Genomic DNA, 23,800 nt, shown 5'->3' on the forward strand with positions numbered 1-23,800 from the left:
ACAGTTTCAAGTCGGGTTCATAAAATGGTAGATGTAATATTCAATGAATTATTGGGTAGAATTGAAAGTTGTCTATTATTTTCACTAGCACTTGATGAGTCTATTGATGTTCCGGCCATATCACAACTCATGTGCTTTGTTCGTTTGATTCAACATGATGGCAGCTGTGAAGATTTTTTGGCTATTTTGCTGCTTACTTGTCATACAACTGGAAAAGATGACATACTTATGAAAATTCTCAGAATGCACAAAATTCATCTGAATAACTTGTATCAATTGTTACCGATGGTGTGCCTTCCATGATAGGTAAAAACAAAGGCCTTATTTCTTATCTTAATAGAGATGAAAGGATACCTACTTTTGCGCTTTATCACTGGTTTTTTTTTTTTTTTTTTTTATATAAACCCAAATATGAGAGTTACTAGAACCTATACTACTTAGTACCACGCGCTTGGGTTGGAGGTTGAGAAGACGAAAGAAGATATTTGTTGACATTGGACTTGAACTTCTGTAGACTCTAATTTTGATGATATACGTATAAAGGAAGGTTTATCCAGAAAACGGCAGTTGAATGAATACATGAGGAAGATGAAAAGTTGGTTCTGCGAGTTTGAAGTTGGACAGTAAATGGATGTTGGCTGGTGGCGGCTCGTGTTCGGACTGTTTTGGAAGAGAGAGTGGTAATTATAGAAGTCAATTCAGAAGAACAGTGCCCGTGGAAATATCTGTAGAAGAGGCATGCAGCAGAAACAATGCGTCTATGAGACAATGAGTGGAGAGACTGTTAGAGATGAATCATTAATTAACCTAACTGCCCTCTTCTAAAAGGAATCAAGAAGCCTGAGAGAGGTTTTGGGCACCACCTCAGATGTGGGAACGGTATTCCATGGTAGGGCGAATTTGCGATTTGTACAGAGTGAACAGCTGTTAGGAAGAAAAGTAACGCCGTGAGCGAAAGAGAAAACCCAAGTTTTTTGGATGCAGAGGAAGCAATTTGTATTGTGCTATGAAAGATTACAAGTCAGGGTAATCCTCAAAAGAGATATATCATTTTGCTTAGAATTTGGAGTGTCATCAAAGATAAGCATAGGAGCAGAAGAATCCTTTTTTGCCAGATATAAGACAAGACTGAGTTTTAGAAGAATTGAAATCAACTAAGTTGTCTTTGTCCCACTGCAGATCGGCATTTATGGAATTCATAGCAGATATTCGAGAAGTTTACACTGATTGAGCAGGGCAAGGTTTCTCAAAATGGAAAGTGGAATGCAATATGCTATCAACGGCAAAACTATGGATAGAATTTCCAGTCAGTGGAAGGTCATTAATATACAAGAGGAAAAGAGTGTGAGAAAGAACTGAACCTTGGGGGACACCTGCATTAGTGGAGAAGTTAGAAGACAGAGAGCCATCTACCATCACCTTCAGTGAGCGATCAGAGAGAAAACTGGATAACCAATTACAAAAAAAAGTTGACAAACCATAAGAGGGAAGCTTGTTTAGAAGACCTTTATGCCAAACACGATCAAAAGCCTTTGAGATATCAAGAGCAACTACTTGTGTTTCACCGAACCTTTCCATTGAATTAGTCCATAAATGGGTAACATAAGCCAGAATATCACCAGTGGATTGACACTGATGGAATCCATACTGGCGATAGTTGATCAAACGGAAGGTTTCTAGGTAGTTTAAGAGTTGGTGGTTAATTGATTTCTCCATTACTTTAGAAAGAGTAGAAGTAATTGTAATGGGACAATACTTGGATGGGAGGAATTTGTCACACTTTTTAGGAACTGGCTGGATATGAGCAAATTTCCAAGCAGAAGGAAAAACACCTTTGGAATAAGAAAGTGAAAAAAAGGCAGCAAAGAACAGGAGTAAGTTCAGGAGCATAGATTTTGAGAACAAGTGGAGAAATACCATAGGGACCTGGAGCTTTCTTAGCATCAAGATTTGCCAAAATCTTTCTGACATCCTTTTGACAAAAGACCACAGGAGGCATTGAATGCGTGTTGGGAATGGTGGGAGGTGTTTTGTTGTTGTTATTATTTGGTTCTTAGGAGCATTAGCAACTAAGGCCATATTGCTCCTGGGATATGCGGTGGTCATTCCCTGACCTTTCCCCATTCTCCTTATTATTATTATTATTTTTAGTATTAGCTACATGGTGCAAGGAAGCCTTGCACCATGAGGTTGCAAGACGAGATTGCACCAGAAGCCAATGAGGCTTATGCTGCACCAGCCAAAAAAAAAAAAAAAATTTCCGAGTTACCCTGAGAGAGAGAGGTAGAAGGGAATCACCAAGAAAGAGAAAAATGATGATATCCAGCTGAGGACCCTGGGTGTGCCAAGCCCATACTCACCAGATGTGAGCCCCTGGGGTTAATTTGATGGTCACGGGCTCGAAACCCGGTCTAATTAAGAAGTGTGTGTGCTACGCACTGCTGCTCCTGCCCACTTGACTACAGAGGCACCGTGGGAGGTGTTTTACCAAGATCATTAATACATGAGTTGGAAGAAAAATGGGGTGCTAGCAGGTCAGCTTTATCCTTGGCTGAAGTGACAACAGAACCATCAGGTTTGGGAGCAGAGATGGGCAAAAGTTGCGGCCAGTAGCTTTGGCAAGAAACCAGGATGCTCGGCTACATTAGGGCAAGAAGCAAGTTTTCTACCCTTACCCTGTTCAAACTCTAGTTGGGACTGATTAATAACTGCTTTACAATTGTTGCGAGCTTTGGTGTAGGCAGGAAATGAAACTGAAGAATTAGAAACAAGCCAATTACTATATGCAACGTTCTTCTCTTGAACAGCCTTAGCACATTTATGGGAAAACCAAGGTTTAGATAAAGAACGAGATTTTAAAGTGGAGTGTGGGAAAAAGGATTTCAGTCTTGCAAGAATAATTTCACTTACACGATCTGAACAAACATTGACATCAGAAGTTTTGAAACAGTAATCCGACCAAGGAAAAGAAGAAAAGAAATCTCGCAGGTCATCCCATTTTGCATTCTTGTAATGTCAAACAATATGAGGTTGGGAATAGCCATGAGATAAAGGCTCCATAGGAGAAGAGACAATCACCAAGTTGTGATCTGAGGTGCCTAAAGGACCGCTCACTTTGACTGCGTACTTAGAAGGGTTGTTTGTGAGAGGAAGATCGAGTCTGTTGGCTGTATGGTTAGGATTATCCAGTATTCTTGTAGGTAAATGAACAATCTGTGCTGTAATTGCAAAAGCCTCAGCATCTCGACTAGCTGGGTCGGTGTGGCTAGGAAACGGAAGCCAGCTGTAATTCTGAACATAAAATTACCTCACTGTTAGGAAAGTACCACCTTTGAGGCGAAAGGAATCATACAGGGAATAATTTGGGCAAGATATAAGATGAGCAGTAGTTGAATCAACCGATAACTGAGATTCTGTCAGAAAAAGTTCATGGGGTTTGGCAGACTTCAAGTGGAAATGGATATCATTGAGATTAGAATTGAGACCACGTATATTTTTGAAATGAATTAGGTGGTGTTTGAGAGGTTTAGATCTTTTTGCAGATAAGCTTATTCTATTAATTTAACAATTCACGGTGTATTCAATGGTAAGAAAAAGTGGGTGGGACATGCTGTGTGAAGTTATGAAATTTTTGGATATGGCATGCACATCGTAAGAATATACCCAGATCCTTGATATAACGTGGCCTCGACAACCCCCCCCCCCCCCACATACACACTTCTCGCACTCCCTCCAGTCAGTATCTGGCAGAGTAGGGTTATCAAGATTATACATTAGCTGATCCGGAAGCCTCCAAGTGAGTTACCAATAGGTTTGGTCCAGTGTACTAACTAGTAGCCAGCTGGAAACACCGTTTTAGAGCTGTAGCCTTGAAATGTAAGGAAGATTGGATCTCGCCATGATGTTCATCATAACCTCAAAATTCATCATTCATACTGTATGATGGAAGAGATGGGGAAGGATTGACCGGAACTTAGCTCTGGAGACTAAACATGGGTTGCACCAGTTGATGAGAGTCATCTACGACCTAGTACTGTCTGGTAACACAGAGGAGCGGCAATCAACTTTTGTTTGTTTGCAAAAGGTGAACGGTCGCACTGTTTTGTGCTCTGCTGAACATAAGTTAAAAGTGATGTTCTTTTGAACGACCAGATGGCATTTGATACTGCCGGAATCCTTGTGCCAACATGCGTCTAAATACAGCCATATCATGGATAATAGTTGTTCAGGTAAATAGATATATTATTTTCATGTTTGAATGCTCTTTTTGACGATTGCCACTTGGATATCCTGCATAGCTTTTGTTAACTGCACTTATCCTCAGTAACCCTAGCCTAAAGCGATTGTAGCATTGTTTCTACTGGGGGAAGAACACCTGTCCGCGTCTAAACGCCGTGAGCAGTGGCCTAACGGAACTGGTGCTATTAACAATAGTGGTCTTCCTTCTTTGTTTCTGTTGTAAAAGAATTATGTGTAAGTCACTGTAAAAGCATTTGGATCAACTTTAAAAATTGCTGCCTTCAAATAGGAGCAGTGAAATAAGCAATATGCAGGTGGAAGATTGTATACATACTTGTCAGGCCTGTGTGAAGAAGGTCAAACATATACTAATATGCAATAGTGAATGCAGCTGCTCCTTATGCGGAAACTGCTCTGGACGGTCACAGATCTTTAAAATGTCAAAGTCAACTAAAGCGCGCTAAGTTTGTGCTCACTGCCAGAGGCTATCCCCAAGGAAATCTGAAATCTCACCAGAGGAACCCAGTTTGACTTCTCAAGACGTGAATCAAGCTGAGAAACTGGAGGGCACACAGCCAGCTACATCGGCGGCTGATGCTGAAAGTGCCATTCCATTCCTTGGAGTAATTGACTCCGAGGATACTTCCAGTGAAACCAGTAACGCTAAAGAGATCCCCATGACCAAGTGCACCTTCGGAACACAGCACGGTTTCAATCCTACCTCTCACATCAGCACTGCCTCACAGACTGAATGGACGCGAAGCTGCCGTGTCGATTTGGGCGGCAAGAAGGGTCAGCATGTATCCTGATGCGGAAGTCACAGCGGAGACAAATAGACAGTATTCAATAGGGCTGCGAAATAAAAGCCCTCCTGTTCATTCCACCCAACCTCATATAACTGACGACTGATGAGTTCCTGTTGCCAATGCCGAGTAACTTCAAAGCTGCGCTACTAAAACGTGTACTATCGGAGTTTGATACATTCTACGATAAGTGTTACAGGCTTTTCTCTAGCAAAATTTGTGAGGATGTGAAACGCAACATAAGTCATTCTATTCCTGGCTCAGAGTGTTGCTGAAAAGCTGCAGAAATCGATCACTGCACAGAGAAAATATTGCATTCCCATGCAAAAGGCAATAATATACCTGCAATGCAGTCCTCAACCGACACGGTAAATGAAAAGGTAAAAATCCACTGAGTGAGGAATTCCATGTCCCTTCCAACCAGCCGTACACAGCCATCACGAGTGCCTCACAACCTATATACCTGCACAACTCATCAGTCGTGAAGAAAGTCTGAATTCTGTTTTTGGAGAGGGGGTAAGATCTGGCATCTCTGTCACAACTGCCCACGAGCCTCAGTACGACAGTTTCTACCATTCAGTGAACAACCCGCGCTATAACTCTTTGAGAATTTTCACATGATTTTGTGTTTTTTCGCATAAATTTTTTGTAAATTCATTAACCATCAGTTCTAAGAAAGTTAATGAGAAGAGCCAAGCAACGAAGAAAATGGTTAGGATCACCATGGAGGTGAAAAAAGAGATTGTTGAAAAGTATGAAGGTGGCATGTATATCCGGGACTTGGCTGCTGCATGCCGTATGCCGAGAACGACGGTATCTACGATTGTGAAAAACAAAGACGTTATTAAATCTGTTAACGTTGCAAAGGGGGTGAAATCGATTACCAAAGATCAGGGACCTTAGAGCATGTTAAGAAATTGCTTTTGATCTGGATAACAAAAAAACAGTGTGCTAGCAATAGTGTATTGGAAGCAATGATTTGCAAAAAGGCAAAACTGATGCATGCCGTTCTTTTGAAAAACAAGGCAGGAACGAGCCAAGAAAATGAAGTGTTTAAAGCCAGCCATGGCTGGTTTGATAATTTTAAGAAGAGGACTGGCATTCACAGGGTTGTGAGGCATGGAGAGAGAGAGCCAGTGCTGATAAAGATGCCGCGAATGATTTTGTTACAGAGTTTGGGGAATTTGTGGAGGCTGAGGATTTTGTTCCCCAACAAGTTTTCAATTGTGACGAAACAGGCCTGTTTTGGAAGAAAATGCCTAACAGGACCTATATTACACGAGAGGAGAAGGCATTGCTAGGGCACAAGCCAATGAAGGACAGGGTAACTCTCTTGTTCTGTGGCAATGCAAGTGGGGATTGCAAACTGAAGCCTCTACTGATCTACCACTCTGTAAACCTGAGGGCCTTTATAAGAAACATAACGTGCAGAAAACTCAGTTACCTGTGATGAGGAGGTCAAACAGCAAGGCTTAAGTAACCAGAGAATATTTCAGCGAGTGGTTTAATGTTATGTTTGGGCCAAGTGTAAAAAGTTATTTAGAGGAGAAAATCCTGCCTCTGAAGGCCTTCCTCATAATGGACAGTGCTCCAGCTCACCCTCCAAGCTTATAGGACTATGTGCTGCCAGAGTTTGACTTCATCACTGTAAAGTTCCTTCCCCCCTAACGTGACTCCTCTCATTCAGCCCATGAACGAGCAGGTCATCAAGCAATTTCAAGAAACTCCACACTAAAGCACTATTCCAGAGGTGCTTTGAAGTGACCTCTGACACAGAATTAACCCTGAGAGAGTTTTGGAAAGATCACTTTACTATCGTCCATTGCATATCTCTCATTGACAAAGCCTGGCAGGAAGTTTCCTACAGAACAATGAACTCTGCTTGGAGGAATTTGTGGCCAGAAGCAGAAGAAGAAGGGACTTTGAGGCTGTGCCTATAGTGGAGGATATTGTCTCTCTGGGCAGGTCCATGGGTCTGGATGTGAGTGATGGTGATGTGGAGGGGCACAGGGAAGAGCTGACCACTGAGGAGCTGCAGGAACTTGAGGAGGAGGAGCACAAGACTAAGATGGATACACTCTCTTCAGGCTCGGAGGAGGAGGAGGAGATAGAGGAAGTCCCTACTTCATTAATCAAGGAAATCTTTCCCAAATGGATGGATGTCAAAAACTTTGCAGAGAAGTACCACCCCAACAAAGCCCAAACAAGCCATAATAGCATTGTCTGGAATGACCAGACAATGTCACATTTCCACAACATCCTGAGGAGAAGGCAGAAGCAAAGTTCTTTGGACAGATTTTTAGTAAACATCAAACCTGGTGATCCTCAACCAGGTCCAAGTAGGAAAAAGAGAAAATTAAAATTTGTTAAATTTTCATTTATTTCATCTAATTGCTTTTGTATTTATGTACTGTATTTTAGTATTAAGCAGTGTTTAAATTATTTTATACAACCCCATCAATGTATAATATGCCAATAACAATAGGATTTTTTTTCACGGTAATGGATTAATCATTTTCCCTTTATTTCTTATGGGAAAAATTCGTTTGGTATAAGTCCAAGGATCTGGAACGGATTAAGGATGTATACTGAGGTACCACTGTATTCAGCTTCGGGAGCATCCCTTTTCACCATCCAACGATAATCGGCTAACGTGGTGGCACTCCATTAGCTTTTGTATCTCTGTTCCATCACTGTAATGTCTTGATGGAATCGCTCACCACATTCTTCGCTGATGACATCACAGTGTGGCGGGAAGAAATCCAGTCGTGAGCACAAGAAAGGCATCTTTAATGACATGTTGCACCCCTGTTTTTCGTAAGAAGTAATGAGATCTTCCACATGCTGGCCGTAACATTTCCTAGAAAACCAGTTGAAACATTTCGAAAGACTTTCCATGCTGATTTCTCGCTATCACTAAGGACACATTCAAACCGCTCGTCTTTGAAAAGTTGCCTTATTTGTGTGCCAATGAAAAAGCCTACTTAATCTTCTCTACACTAAGTCTTGAGAATTTCTCTTGCAAGTATTTGAATGCAGGACCATTCACTTCCAAACCCTTCACGAAATTTTTCATGAGCCCCAGTGTGATATGGAGTGTTGGAAGCAGAACTTTATTTGGATTTACCAGAGGTCAAAGTCCTACGTTCATTCCAGGTGTTACTCATTTTCGTCAAGGCCAATTCCTCTTCTCTTATTGCATATCCTTGGTACAGCTATCCCACTCACAGAGAAAGCAACAATACCTAGTGTAACCCTTTTGTAATCATAATAAAATGGTGGTTACCTTTAAATCACCACATATCTGCCACTCATACTTCTGATAGTGTACACCTAAGAGAATGTTCTCCATGTTTTGTGTGTGTTTCTTTTTTGTGGACGGCATATGCAAAATTTATTGAAAGCAACATATTTCCATTGTGTAATAACACTGCCTTAGGGCTAACCTTAGAAATGTCTATAAATAGTCTCCATTCTTTGGGAACATGCCTCATGTTCATTGCTGCCATTAGACCATCAACATCCTTACAAACAGTGAGCTCACCTTCTGTTTGACAGAATTTATCAATCTTTATTTTGAGTATGAAATGTTGTCACTTTTACAGAATGGTCTAGAAGATTCCACTGTTGTAGCCTCGAGGTCAAAAGCTCTGCTTTATTCTTTGGCAGTTTAAGATCCCTGATGATGTCATTAAGCTCACGTTTTGTGATCTTATGTGGTTCAGAAGGAGAAAGATTTGGACAAATTAGTGGATGCCTTGACGTAGACAACTGCTGTACTTCTTCGTGTATCAAGGCACTGAACATCAAGTTGATGCTCAGTGCCTTCATCTTCATCAGAATACTGAAAAATAGTCGGGTGGTTCAGGAATAGGTTGTACTTCACCGAGGCACGCGATAAATTGCAGATGGTATTTTTGGGTACGTCACTGTCCACTTTTCCTTCATTGTCATTCCTTTTCTAATAGGAGGCAACATACAGTAGGAACAGGCTGTGATGTGATTTGTTGGCTTCCTCCATATGATGGGCACTGTGAAAGGCATAAAACATCCTTTTCGATTCATCCAAACGTTGAATTTTGGTAATCAGGTAGTGCAGCATGTGTGTGGAGCCCAGTTTTTGTCCTGGTTGCCTGTTTTACAACCAAAGTAGCCTGATACGTAACAGGAGTCATCTGGACCATTCACATAATTAAGGGGCATATGTACAAATTAGTGCAAAAGCATCATGTTAGTACACAGCCAATCCTAAATTGGCAAATTATTTGCAAGAGCAGCATCGTTTAAGTCATATCTCATGGGGCATGTTTATCTTACACGACACAAATACTGCACAAATAGTAGGAATCTTACCGAGAACAACCGTTAACTGAGAACAAATCGCCCAGTACCTAGCTGTATTCGATGATTACTGCAACAGGGTTGAAGACGCATTTGGGGTGACAGTTGCTGATCATGTGATAAGAGTGTGGTGGTACTGAAAGTGCAGTATTAGCATTAGTAGAGGCATATGATGTAGTAGAGGTCTATACAGCATCAACAAAAAAAAAACTTCCCATTTCACCAATTCATTCGCTCCAAAAGTCTGTCCACTTCTTCCTTGAATTTATTTAAGCTATAAACTTCCACAACGACAGATGGAAGTTTATTCCAGCAATGAACTACCTACTGGCAAAAGAAAACTTTCAGCACATATATTCTGCACTTGTCTTTTCTCAATTTGAATTTATGCCCCCCACAGGTGCACAATGTAAGCAAGAGGAAGAATCCCATCAGCATTGAACTTGCTCAAACCATTCAAGGCTATACACCTCAATCAGATCACCTTGCAGGTGCCTAGTCTCCAGACACTGCAATTTGCAGAACTTAAACATTTCTTGGTAAGAGAAATCCTTTGTTCCTCTCACCTGTCTCGTTGCCCTCTGTACTCGTTGTGGAACTACTCTACATCCTTTCTAAAATGAGGCCTCCAGACCTGTATGCAGTACTCAAGGTGTGGCCTGATCATTGCCTTATACAAAGGAATAATCACCTCCTTATCCCTGCTAGCAAAATTCCTGCAAATAATTGATAAGATCCCACGACCTGCTCTAGCAGCCTGTCTGCACTTCTCAGAAAACTTCATATTTGACTGTACAATTAATCCCAGGTTTTCATTCTTTACTACCCTGAGTGTAGTACCACACAGTTGGTTCATTTGTCTGGGATTACTGCTACCCATATGCAGTACTTTGCAATCAATATTAAACTTCACTTGCCACTTCTCAGCCCATCTACCCAACTTTTCTGGATCATCTTGTAATAGCATATTGCCATTAACAACCCTACCAACCTTTGTATTATCAGCAAACTTTGACATTAGGCCTGATGCCCTTATATCATTGATAAATATAAAAAATAACAGTGGGCATTCCTGAGTTTTTACGATATGTATCGTATACATTAGCAGCCATTTTAAAGCATTAAAACCATGTACTAAACATCCAGTGGTCAATACAATATGTTTTATTATAATGTATGTATGCGTTATGATTTATTGTATACGATACATAACATAAAATAAAATAAGAAAATAATAAAAAAAAACAAGATATTGTACTTGTTATATTTAATTAAAACATAAAGAGTTGCAAAATAGAAATAAAGAAAATGAATGCTAACGTAATGTATGCACTGAACATACATATGTATTCAATTTTTACTCTTCAATATCTTCATCAGAGTTCAATATTTTCATCAGAGTTCATGGTTTTAAGTGACACTAGGTGCAGATGAGGTAGATGGAAAGCATTCTATATGATGTGGCATGTAAACCAAAATTTTTTTACTGGCTAGATTAGTTTTATTAACCAAGAACAGTTCGGTACAATTATCATATAATTATTTCCTGATAATTATTGCAAAGAATACATTTTTTAAAAGTTTATTTTAATCTTACAATTATGTTCACTATACGTTTGGCTTTTCGTTTTATAAGGAACTCTATATATCTATTGGCAACTTTAAGAAATTTTGAATGAATTGTGACAATTGTTATAGCGAATGTTTGTAAATTGAACATTTGTAAACCGCGAGTTGCCTGTATACGCTTAGAAAAATTTAGCAAAGAATTGCTAAATTTTGATAGAAGTTGCAACTTACTGCTTTCAAATTTGTGTTCAGAATCACACACTTTTATTGTGTGAATTTGAATCATAACCATCTGTTAAGTTATCATTGGTCAATTGCCAAAGTACCACTATTTTTTCTGCTGACCAGTGAGAGCTTTCATGATTATTTTTGTCAGAATATTTTTATATTATTTTTGTCAGAATAAAAATAAGAGTGAACAAAAACGTATAGATGTATTATTTTTCAAATTGAATATACATATAAAATTTTAGTCTGTAATTTTTAAATTTTTACTTTTTTTTTAGGTCCTCTGTCAGAATAACGAACAAGAAGCTGCTGGATGGTGGCGTGCCGTGGTGAAGATGACCAAAGGAGATTTTCATGTTGTAAATTATGTTGGGTGGGAGACTACATATACAGAAATAGTTTCTTCAGATCGGTTAAGGCCCAAAAATACAAAGTAAGTTCGACAGTTGAAAAACAGGACAGTGGCTTTTGGGGGAGTGGGTCTCATTTGTAAATTTCGATTTTCCTATGTACATTTCCCAAACTAACTGCCCAAGAAGTTTTGGTTTCTTGTTTTTGGTGGCTTCCGAAATGGATGGCAGCAGTGCTGTTCTTTAAATTTTTCAGATTCCATTTTTCACTTTTTTTTTTTTTTTTTTTTTTCAATATAAAAAGATTTTATTGTTTAAATTTTTATATTCCTTATTAGAGATGACATTTCCATATTTCTTTGATTTCACTCCTGCTCAAGTTACCCTTTATGGCAGTGTATATGAATAAATCACTTAGAGTGTGTAAAGGTGTTTGTTTGTTTTCTTACAGAATGTTGTAAGATTAAGCAGAGGACTCTACTTGCTTTGCTGCTTATGCAGAAATTTCAACACAACCTGCTGCTGTTTTAATGCTTTTGATGGAATCAATTCTTTTTATCTTTAGGTCACCATCATAACAGTGATGAGGCTAAAGAGTCTATACTCTTGACCACCAAATTAAAATCACTCAATTAAATGCCCATAGATCTAAGACAGTAACTGATGAAATTCGAAGTCTTGCAGATATCCTTTCTCCTGACATTGTTTACAGGAACCGTATCACTATCAGGGTAAAATTGCAGGTTATCCTTTATCCACCAGAATAAAATCCCCTCATGAAGATCCAAAAGCAATTATTATTGTATTCAATAGAAATCTAGACATTCTCACCATCACCTCTCTGCTCACAGTATGCTACCTGCGTACAAGCTACTATTGAAATATGTCCTTCTATTCTAGATGGACATTTCTTTATACCATCTGCCATCTTCAGATATTAATCCATTCTTGGAGTACCTAGAAACTGCTCTTCTTAAACTTTTACCAGAACCTGTTATTATCATAATGGATGCAAATTCAAAATCTTCACTGTGGTCGGCTTCACCTATGTTCTTCTAAAACTACTACAGCTTCACCCAATGATCTGGTCAGATTTTACCTACGAAATATAATTTGGGAAAACTTTGATAAATAAATCTTTAAAGATCTTCTGTCTGATTCTACAGACTCTGTGGACCATCTTGATCATAATTAATTAGCAAATTTTGTTAAAAACACTATCATTACAGCTATTACAAAATCTACCAAAAGGAAAGCTTTCCATACAAAATGTACCCCATGGTGGACAAATGAGCTAACAATTCAATGTCACAAGGTTCTTCATACTAAGCACCTTTATCAAAAAGCAAAACATAATTGACAGCCTTTACTTGTGGTCAATAAGGAACATTAAAATTATAAAAATGAGAAGAGGATATATATATCCTCTTCTCATTTTGAGACACCCTGTATATATACAGGGTGTCTCAAAAATACACGGCATAACTTCAGGAATGAGTTCCTCATATGTAGACAATAAAAATGTTTTATATCAACATAGTGCCGGAAATGCTTGGTTCCCAAGTTATTAACCGGAATGTCTTATCTCCCGCAGGTGATTTCCTTCATCACAAGGTACTAACAGAATCTGGTGGTTTTCCATTCCGACCATGTACTCAAATCAGGAGCAAGCGGATATGCACTTTATGTGAGGTTTGGAGGACGTCAATGCTCTAGAGGCTCGTCGTTTGTACCATGAAAGGTTCCCAGAACGAAGATGTCCAGACAGGAAAACGCTTGAAGGTATCCATCGCCGCCTTTGTGAACATGGGGCCTTTACACTTCGTGTTGCCGACAGATGACGACCAAGATCTACGTCTCCTGAAGTAGAGGAGGAGATTTTGGATGTTGTGCATGCCACTCCTGGAATCAGCACACGCATGTTTTTTTTTCCTGTCTGGACACCTTCGTTCTGGGAACCCTACGGAAAGGTCAGGGAATGACCACCGCATATCCTCGGAGCAATATGGCCTTAGTTGCTGATGCTCCTTTAAAAAAAAACCAAACCAAAAATATGCTAATTTCCACAGTTCTTTGAACGCTCGTCTTATTCACCCTAGCTACGTCAGATACCTGTTTCTTTGGTGCCTCTGAAGACTGGAGCTATGTCTTATTCTTTTGCCTATTTTACCAAGATTTAAGGCAAATATTGTCTAGTAAAGTACATAATTTTTCTCCTGGAAATGAAAGATATCTTATTGCAAATCAAAATGCCTTCTCAGCTCCACAGCAATTTGCTACACAGGTTTTTAACAGACAACATGGATTACTGAGCTGACTTCTATACCCAACAAAACTACTTTTACGACTCTTGTGTGTTGAAGTTCAGCTTTATTTACTCAGGCTTATTATTTCCTTAGGGTAGTGTTAACCTTTATTATATCTCTCTCATTTATTATTATTATTATTATTTTCCTTAATTATTTTATTTATTTTTCTTTAATAATTATTCTTTTAACATTTTATCTAATTTAATTTATTATTATTCTTTTTTAATTTTTTTTTTAATCATTGTTTTGTCCATTTAAATATTTTATTCTAAAATAGTTAATTATGCTAGTCCCTTTGGGGGTAGGATTCACTGGTCTCCAAGTTTATTAGAGACGGGATTTTCACCTGCCTGTACCCAGATTTGGGCTTCCTGCGTACGGGAACTGCTGGAATCCACTGGTATTACACTTTCTCCAGTGGATACAGGATTCTTTGTGGTCTTCACCACTTTACGTGATTATAGGAGGCTGCTACACCCATATGACTTGTGCTTCACCCTGATGTACCCATGTGACAGGTTGCAAGGAGTGGGGGACCTATCGGTGATTTATTAAACATTTGATTTTAGAGATAGGGCGGTCATAATACAATTGTAATGCCACACTTGGAATACTGTGCTCACATATGGAACCCATACCCAAAAAAGATAGGCTTGGTTGTCCATATGAAGAAAGACTTCAAATATGTGGGCTGCAGAGCTTGGAAGCTAGACACCATTAAGGAGATATATAAGGCTCTGGGTGGTGAAAGTAAAATGAACAAGAGTGAAGTTTTCAGTTATAAATTCTTCCAGAACTAGGAACCATGAATTCAAATTATGGGCGAGGGATTAGACTGGATTGCAGGAAGTTTTCTTTTAGCCAATGAGTTGGAATAAGTTGTCTCCATGGGTGGCTGAAGCTGGCAACCAGGGGGAAATTCGAGCTCAACTGGATAGATAGATACCAGGAGGGAGTTCAAAAGATGTTTTTTTTTTTTTTTTAATGTAGCAAAAAACCTAGGGCTCTGTTCCTCAGCTGATTGATCAAGGTGTAATCAGTGCTGCCAACAATGTATTTTGTGTTTCAGCATTGGATGAGGTTAACCAAAAAGTGACTTCCTTTTCTTCATGACAGTTGTTTCTTACATACTGGAACCTTGAATGATGCAGTAGATGAAGTTTTGCCTCCTCCTTCCCCTATTAATCATGAAGAACAGTCTGATAATAGTGAAGTAATTTTTGAGAAATTTTTGCACTGTATGGCTAATACTAATAATAATCACATTTCAAAATGATAGAATATTATAACTAATGAGATGCTTGCAGGTTAACTGTGAGAAACCCCTCATTAGTGTAATGAGGGGTTTCTCACAGTTAACCTGCAAGCATCCCATTACCCCTCATTGGTGTAATGAAATTAACTTCTACAAGTCATTTCATTACATCGTATGTAGAGACTGTTGGTTTATAGGTATGTCTCCTAAAAGCAGGTAGCTTGGATAGTTGCAGACAAAATTAAGATTTTAAAAGGTGTAAATAATCGCATACATTCTAAGACTGATATTGTTAAATAATTCAGAATTCCTAAGAGTACACTTTTTGCTAATCTGAAAGATCAAGAAATGATTGAAAGCTTAGAGAAATCTGCTACACTTGATATGATCAGAGCTCGAAAGGCAAAATATCAGGATCATGGAATGGCTAATGATGATCCATGCAAAAAACATTCCCATAGGCAGAAATATTCTAAAAACTAAAGCTGAATTGTTTGCATGTGTGATGAGTATTGAAGATTTCAAGTCTTCCAATGGATGGTTTTAGAGATTTGACTTATTGTGTACTGTTTCAAAAAGAGTGCAGAAAAGTGCACCTTACAACACTGAAGCTACAATGAAATGGATGGAGAATAATTTTAAAAATGCTTTGTTCACATATGACTTGAATAATATCTTCAATGCTGATCAAACTGGATATTTAATTGCTACCATATAAAATGCTTACATTTAAAGGTGAGAAATGTAGTAGCAGGAACAAAAAGGCAAAACAAGGGATTACCATTCTCCTAGTGGCAAACACGTCTGCCACAGAAGCTTCCTTTCTTAAACATTGGGAAAGCCAGGAAGTCCCAGTCACATTACCGACACTGTATTGAGCATATTAAAAGGCTTGGATGTCATGAAAAATCTAAACAATGGATCACAGACTCAGATCTCAGAATGAGCAGGGAGAATAGAAGAATTTTGCTATTTGCGGATAACAGCACCTCCCATTGACAAGTGAATGGCCTGTGTCCAATCACTGTTGAGTACCTTCCACCTGATATAACATCAGTTTTTCAACCAGTTGTGTAATCAATGTTTTGAGAAAAACTGTAGAAGAATGCAACTAAAAATCATACTGTCTTGAAAACAAAGCAGTGCAGAATGACGTTGCAGGCAATATTCTTATGTTTCAGCATGGGATGAGTTGAAAAATTGACTCACTTTTCTTCTTACCAGCTGCTTCAAACATAACTGGATTTGTCGGCCTGAATGATTCAAAAAATGAAGCTTTTCGTCTTTCTTTTCCTGTTAATCACTAAGAACAGCCTTGTAATTGTGAATAAATTTTTGAGGATGTGCATCATTACCCCAACTTAGAGGGAAACATTTTGAAGACTGTGCCAAATGGATGCAGACATTGGATGTTTCTGGATATGCACAAGTGAGGAGGAACGTACTGTGGTTGTCTGTTTTGTTGAACAAAATTCATCAAGGACTGAAAAGAAGTCTGAAACAAATTCCCATGTCTGAAATTCATTTCAGCTGTACTATGCACAATTAAAAGTGATTCAGAATAATCTTACCTCACCTGTACAGAATTTACAAGTGTTAGTTGAAAATAAATACTTGAGGTAATTTCTGCAAGTTCAAAAAATCTAGCAGTATCATGCAAAGTACAACAGTTTGACTTTAGTATAGTGTCACAATTTTTCAATACTGTTTACAAAACAACTGCCCCAACCTTTCTGACTAGTCTGAGGCAGTTGTTGAATATAAATTTTTATAAGTATCATGTGTTGTGCATGCTCGTGCTCGCGTGTGTGTTTTGAATGCAAATGCTGTTGATATGACTATATGAATTTTTGAATAATCAAGTTTATTATAAGATCATCAGGGTTTAAAAGTTTTTTTTTTTTTTTTTTTTTAGCGATTCCTTGGATAAGTTTGTTCTTATCTTTGATGTTTCAGGAAATGAAATTGTATATTGTCACTGTTAAATTGTAAATTGCATGGAGCTGTGTGTTCGAAAGCATTTCTGCTTTATTTCACACCCTATGTTATTAACTTTAGGGTCCCCCCCCCCCCTTTTGAGGTATGAACGTTACATTGTTGCTTATTTAACTCTTCTGTGCAGTTTCTTTTTTGTCTTCTGCATTTTCCATTACACGTAATTAAATAGGTTATATTATAAAATTTACACACAACTGAACATTATGATTAAGATGTTTTTTGGATAGGTTTTCTATTGCATGTTTTTTTTTTATGAGGGTTGTGATTAGTAATGGCAGCAATTCAAGTTCTAGAGAAAGTTTTAGAAGTATTTGATGCTTGGTTGCTTTGCAAGATGTTTGTACTGCATATCTATCTGTCTGCTTGATTTGATAGTTAGTAATTTCTCTCTCTCTCTCTCTAAGAAAGTTAAGAATTATTAATGTGTATAATTAACCACTCTTTTACTGCGTGGAGTTTTTAATATGTTTTTTCTGAGTTAAGAAAGTTAAGGAGGAAAACAAAGCTAAAGGATAAAAGGGACTTATACCTATATACTGCTGAAACACTGATGCAGAAGCTGTAAGCTTGTAAAAATAAAATTTTATATACGGGTAGTTCCCAACTTTACGAGTTAATTCGTTCCTAGTGCACACTCGTAAACGGGGAATTTATTTCCCATATATGTGATGTTAAAGGCGGGGGTTACGGTCCGAACAAAGAGATTTGTCCATAGTAAATGTTAAAGGTCAAGAAAACAATAGTTTGTGCTTAAACAATGATCTATTTAACCAAAGAAATGAAAACATAGCCTTTAAAATCAAGCGAATTATAATAAATTGCTAGGGGGCTTTGCCTCCTTGCTTGCTTTGCTCGCCAACCCACACACACGCTTTTCTACATAAAATGTAGAGGGTTTTTTTTTTTTATGTGAACCCCAAACACGAGAGGTATTAGAACCTATAGTACTTAGTACCGTGCTTGGGTTGGAGGTTGAGCAGACGAAAGAAGATATTTGTTGACATTGGACTTGAACTTCTGTAGATTGTAATTTTCAGGAAATGTGTATGAAGGAAGGTTGTTCCAGAAAACGGCAGTTGAATGAATAAATGAGGAAGATGAAAAGTTGGTTCTGTGGGTTTGAAGATGCACAGTAAATAGATGTTGGCTGGTGGCGGCACGTGTTCGGACTGTTTTGAAAGAGAGAGCGGGAATTATAGAAGCCAATTCAGAAGAACAGTGCCCATGGAAGTATCTGTAGAAGAGGCATGCAGCAGAAACAGTACGTCTATGAGAAAGCAAGTGGAGAGACTCTGTTAGAGATGAATCATTAATTAACCTAACTGCCCTCATCTGAATGGAATCTGATTGTTCCCACATCTGGGGCACCACCCCAGATGTGGGAACAATATTCCATGGCAGGGCGGATTTGCGATTTATACAGAGTGAGCAGCTGTTTGGAAGAAAAGTAATGCCGAGAGCGAAAGAGAAAACCAAGTTTTTTAGATGCAGAGGAAGCAATATTTGTAATGTGCTTGTAGTCTTCTGTCAAAAGGATATCAGAATATTGATCAATCTTGATGCTAATAAAGCTCCAGGTCCTGATGGTATTTCTCATATTTTGCTCATATCCAGCCAGTTCTTAAAATGTGTGACAAATGTTTCCCATCCAATTATCAACCCATTGCACTTACTTCTCCATTCTAAAGTAATGGAGAGAGATCAACTCTTAAAACAGAAACCTTCCATCTGATCAATGATCGCCAGTATGGATTCTGTCATTGACGATCCAGTGGTGATATTTTGGCTTTATGTTGATCATCAGTGGACAAATTGGCCCCGAGTGCCAAGCGATTTCCTCTGAGATATACAGTGTGCTATTTCTAAGCGACAAAGTTTAATTTTATTTCTAGTGTTGTTTTCTCCTTTGTTTACCTAAAGTGGTTCTGTGCTTCAAGTGTTAAAGTAAGAACCAAGAAAGGAAAACTAACTTTCTTTTTTCAGAGTATATATATTAATTACTAACAAGCTACTAAACACTTTACAACCGTTTGGTCACTGGTGGCACCTCTCCTGCCTCCACATGGCGGGGCAGGTAACCTGGGAGAAGAAAGCCACTCTCCCAGGGCTAAAAGGAGCAGACATGGAGTTTGACAATTTCCCTCCAATTGAGCCTCGGCACTCGTGTCCTAAATCAAATGATAATGACCGTGCAGTCGAAAAGACTGAGGACTGACACAGAACAAAAGGAATGTCCATCTTTCCTTATCTTCCATTTCTTGTCAAACAAATGCATGAGTACACTCTCCCCATTTCTGATAGAGATGTTTTGGAAAGCACAGCAAGTTCACATAAAATGGTGAAAAGACTTACATCGGGTGATTTACTAATTGAAAGTGTGAGTCGTAAGCAATCAGAGACTGCTGAGCCTCTCAACCTTTGGTGGTATTCCCATGCAAGTTACCCCACATGCAACACTAAAGGCCTCTAAAGGGGTCATCACTGAATGGGATTTGATCAGTGTCACAGAAGATGAATTAGTCCAAGAATTAAATGAACAAAAGGTCACACATGATAAGCGGATTATGATCAGAAAAGATGGCCAGCTTGTTCCAACGCAGAACATCATCCTTACGTTTGGCACACCAAATTTACCATCGAGTGTTAAAGCTGGCTATCTCAATTGCCGTATAAGACCTAATCCTAATCCCATCAGATGTTAAGTGTCAAAAGTTTGGACACTCTCAGCCCGTCTGTTGAGGGGATACAGTGTGCCCAAACTGTGGTTCAAAATCCCACGCACAAACGGAAAGTGATGCTGAAACACCACATTGTCCAAACTGTTAAGGCCAACACCCCGCCTATTCAAAATCCTGTGAACAGTGGAAAACTGGAAAAAAGATCCAAAAATACAAAGTAGAGCGGAAAGTGACTTACCAAGAGGCAAAGAAGCAAATTATGCTTACTACACCCAAACACACCTATGCAGCAGCAACAAAGAAATATCAGTCAGCAGCCACTCAAACCTACGTGTCACTTCCCCATTCATGTCTATTGCAGACTGGGCTAGAGAAATACTCTCAACCTCACAGCAATCTACTAAGGAACAGCATGTGATAGATAGTGCTAACAACACACCAATTACAGTACCGCCAACTGCTTTGCAGTGTTCCTCAGAAACCATAAAAACTAAAACAGATTTTATGGTTTCTGAGGAACAGTCCCAATGCAGAAAAGTTGGCAAAATGTAACAAAAATGGATACAGATGAAAACACCGACCCTGGATGAGCCAATCTTAGATCTGTACACAGAAGACGACATGGACACAGCGCGTCCTATCTTCTCAAAAAAAGAAAGAATAAAATTGGAGAGACAAAAACAGACTGGATGTTTCTTTTGTTCTTTTATTCTTTTGTCTCTCCAATTTTATTCTTTCAAAAAAAGAAAGAATAAAATTGGAGAGACAAAAACAGACTGGATCTAAAAAGCAGATTGAATCAAACACAACCGCTAAAAACAAATAATGGGTCACATCATACAGTGGAACTATAGTGGTCTACGTAGCAATATCGATGATATCCATGACCTAATCCAACAGTATAGTCAGGTAAGCATATGTTTACAAGAAACTAATCTACCATCACAAGTAATTCCAAAAATCAAGAACGATACTGTATATCACCATGATAGAAATAAATACCACTGTGCGTGGAGGTGTGGCCATTGTTTATTTGGAGATTTTAATGCACACCACCACCTAATCTGGGGCTCCGCACATACAGACAGACAAGGAAAAGTTCTGGAATCGCTGCTTGACAAACACAATCTAACACTGTTGAATACTGGTGCTGATACTTCATTCATTTCTCCACTAGAACAACTACAGTTATAGACTTGACAATCTGTTATCCAACATTGTATCCACTCATCTGCTGGACAATTGTGGACAATCCGCTAAACAGTGACCTTATCCGATAATTTGTGAAATCCAAAAAACTAGAATCCCTCGGGCAAATCATTCCTGCTTAAAATGGAAATTTTCCAAGGCCAATTGGAAGTTATTTGCTTTCAGTATATCTCATTCAATGATGAAATTATCAAATTTCAATCCATCAATGATGTCACGCAGCCTTGGTCCTTGAGCTTGTCACAGACATTCTCTCAGATATACCTGGGAGGCTAAAACACTGATGGAACTGATATTCGGGTGACACTCAAGTCATGGGACCCAATTTCAGCGAAGTCCAGACGGTCTATGACAACCAAATTCTCTGCTTGTACTTCACGGTGGTGGGACTGCTAGTAATCCTGGGTATAACCTCCATGCACAAGTACATGGTGGGTGACCACCCAGGTGTGAACCAACGTAAGCAGGGGTCGAGGTGTGGTTCCCACACCATATGGAGGAATGCCGTCCCTTTATGTTATCAGGCAGTACTAGGTGGTAGATGACTCTCATCAACTGGTGCAATACCACCACTTTGCTTATTGGAGGCTTGAAGTGGTGGAACCCATGTTTAGTCTCTAGAGCTAAGTTCCGGTCAACACTTCCCCATCTCTTCCATCATGCAGTATGATTGATGACTTTTGAGGTTACAATGAACATCGTGGCGAGATCCAATATTCCTTACATTTCGAGGGTACAGCTCTAAAACGGTGTTCGCAAGCCGGCCGCTAGTTAGTACACCAGACCGAACCTATTGGTAACTCTCTAGGAGGTTTCCGGATCAGCTAGTGTATAATCTTGCTAGCTGTACTGTGCTGAATAGTGACTGGAGGGAGTCAGTAGCGTGTGTGATGGGGAGCATTGTCGAGGCCACATTTTGTCAAGGATCTGGGTATATTCCTACCATGTGTACGCCATATCCAAAAGTTTCATTACTTCATACAGCGTGCCTCTCGACGTGAGCACCTGTACGTGGTGAGGGGACCTCCCAGTGATACTGCTGGGCTTCCAGGTTAGCATCACTGGGATCCAAAGCCTACAGCCTAGGTTCCAGGCTAACATCAATGGAATCCAGCGTGTTTGCCATGCGCTGCGACCCGTGGAAATTCAGAAGGGGGGATCCTGGTGGTTGGGGGCCCAGCTTCAATACACCATTTTGGTCCCAGCTTCAACAAGACAGGTGGTCCTGGAAGGCCCGACTAGGATCAATTGGCGGCTAGTAGGCTTGCCTGTGAGGGTCAACCGTGTCAATGCCACTCCCCTACCCTCATGGTCTGAGGGACAGGATTCAGGCTGGCAGCAGTGCCGGTATTGTGTCTGGGTAGCCCTGGCATTCCACTACCGAGCTCATTTATTGCATGCCAGGTAGTGAGTGTCCCTTTGGGCTCCGTGGTGGGTGGGGAGCCCGGGCACTGAACCACTTAAATAAACTACACAAATCCTGATAAACTAATTTCTTCTTGGACCCCAACCCGGTCCCTAACTGAAAATTTGACCGTAGACCAAGAGAACATCACTTCTGAAAAAAGACAGAAAAAGGAGGTTATATCAGGTGCAACACCTCAGTTCCTGATAATTCACTCAACTAGTGAGAAGCCTGTAGGAAAAATGTCACCCTTCTTTATCCAGAAGGGTTTGGGGGGATTAGCAGGCTCTCCTAAGTCTGTCAAACGGCTTCATGACATACTTGTGGAAACCAGAAGTGATATACACTCAGAACAGCTCCTCCGTGCTACATTTATCTGGGGAATGCCTGTCACTATAACGCCCCCACACACACAAGACACTGAACTTATCCTGTGGTGTCATCACGGAATGGGATCTGTTGGATGTAACTGAAGAGGAAATCTGTTAAAACCACAGGGAGTGACAGCTGTTAAACGTATATCCATGTGTAGGGATGGGAAATTAGTTCCCACTAGAAATATCATCTTAACATTCAATTCACCAACTTTTCCTCATGAAATCAAAGCTGGCTATATTAACTGCCCAGTGCGTCCGTATGTCCCAAATCCGTTACAGTGCTTCAAGTGCCAGAAATACGGATACTCACAGATGGCTTGTCGTGGAACCCTTGTATGCGCTCAGTGTGGTGCAAAGGACCACAAAACGACATCATGTTCAGCTGCAAAATCAACCTGCATTAACTGCCAAGAAGAACACCCGGCCTACACAAGGACATGCCAGAGGTGGAAACAAGAAAAAGAAATTCAACAACTTAAGGCAGAGCTGAACATATCTTATCAAGAAGCAAGGAAAACGGTGAAACCTTTAAATACAAATAAACCAACCTACACTCAGAAGGTAGCAGGGAGATGTTCCATCGGAACTCAGACCGAAATGACCATACCACCAAAGGAGTCATTCACTCCTATTGCTCGCTACCTGCTAAGTTCAATGAAACCCGCACAAAAGGACTAATCAGCTGCCACTCCAATATCTGTACCTCCTAATGCCCCACCAGTTAGAAAACCAGTTTCGGGAGAAAAGAATAAGAAATCTGACGTACATCCTAGTTCTCAGGGAAAAATGGATGTTGAGGAGAAGGAGGTACATGAAGAAACAGTCTCGGAACCCTTTCCTGAGGAAGATATGGACATGGGGCAGCGTCCATACTTCCCCGGGAAGGATAAATCTAAGACTGACAAAAATAAGCCCTCAGCACCTCGGAAGCCGCCTGAAGGAACCACCAAGCCAAAATAATGGCTAAATTCCTACAATGGAATTGTCGTGGATTCCGGAAAAATGCAGAAGACATCAAGGCACTCCTGCAAAAGCACAA

General features: G+C 39.6%; 1 protein-coding gene across 1 annotated transcript in view; it reads left to right on the forward strand.

Annotated features, from left to right (window-relative positions):
- Positions 1-23,800, forward strand: part of LOC150092017 (RNA-binding protein FXR1-like) — a 308,330-nt gene that overhangs the window by 92,164 nt on the left and 192,366 nt on the right. The window contains exon 5 of the mRNA XM_090377720.1: positions 11,459-11,613. Coding sequence (XP_090233846.1) covers positions 11,459-11,613 — 155 coding nt within the window. The remainder of the gene's footprint in view (positions 1-11,458; positions 11,614-23,800) is intronic.

Source organism: Mastigoproctus giganteus, chromosome 1 (assembly GCF_048544385.1).
Source record: "Mastigoproctus giganteus isolate SK-2022 chromosome 1, ASM4854438v1, whole genome shotgun sequence".
NCBI classification, from domain to species: domain Eukaryota; kingdom Metazoa; phylum Arthropoda; class Arachnida; order Uropygi; family Thelyphonidae; genus Mastigoproctus; species Mastigoproctus giganteus.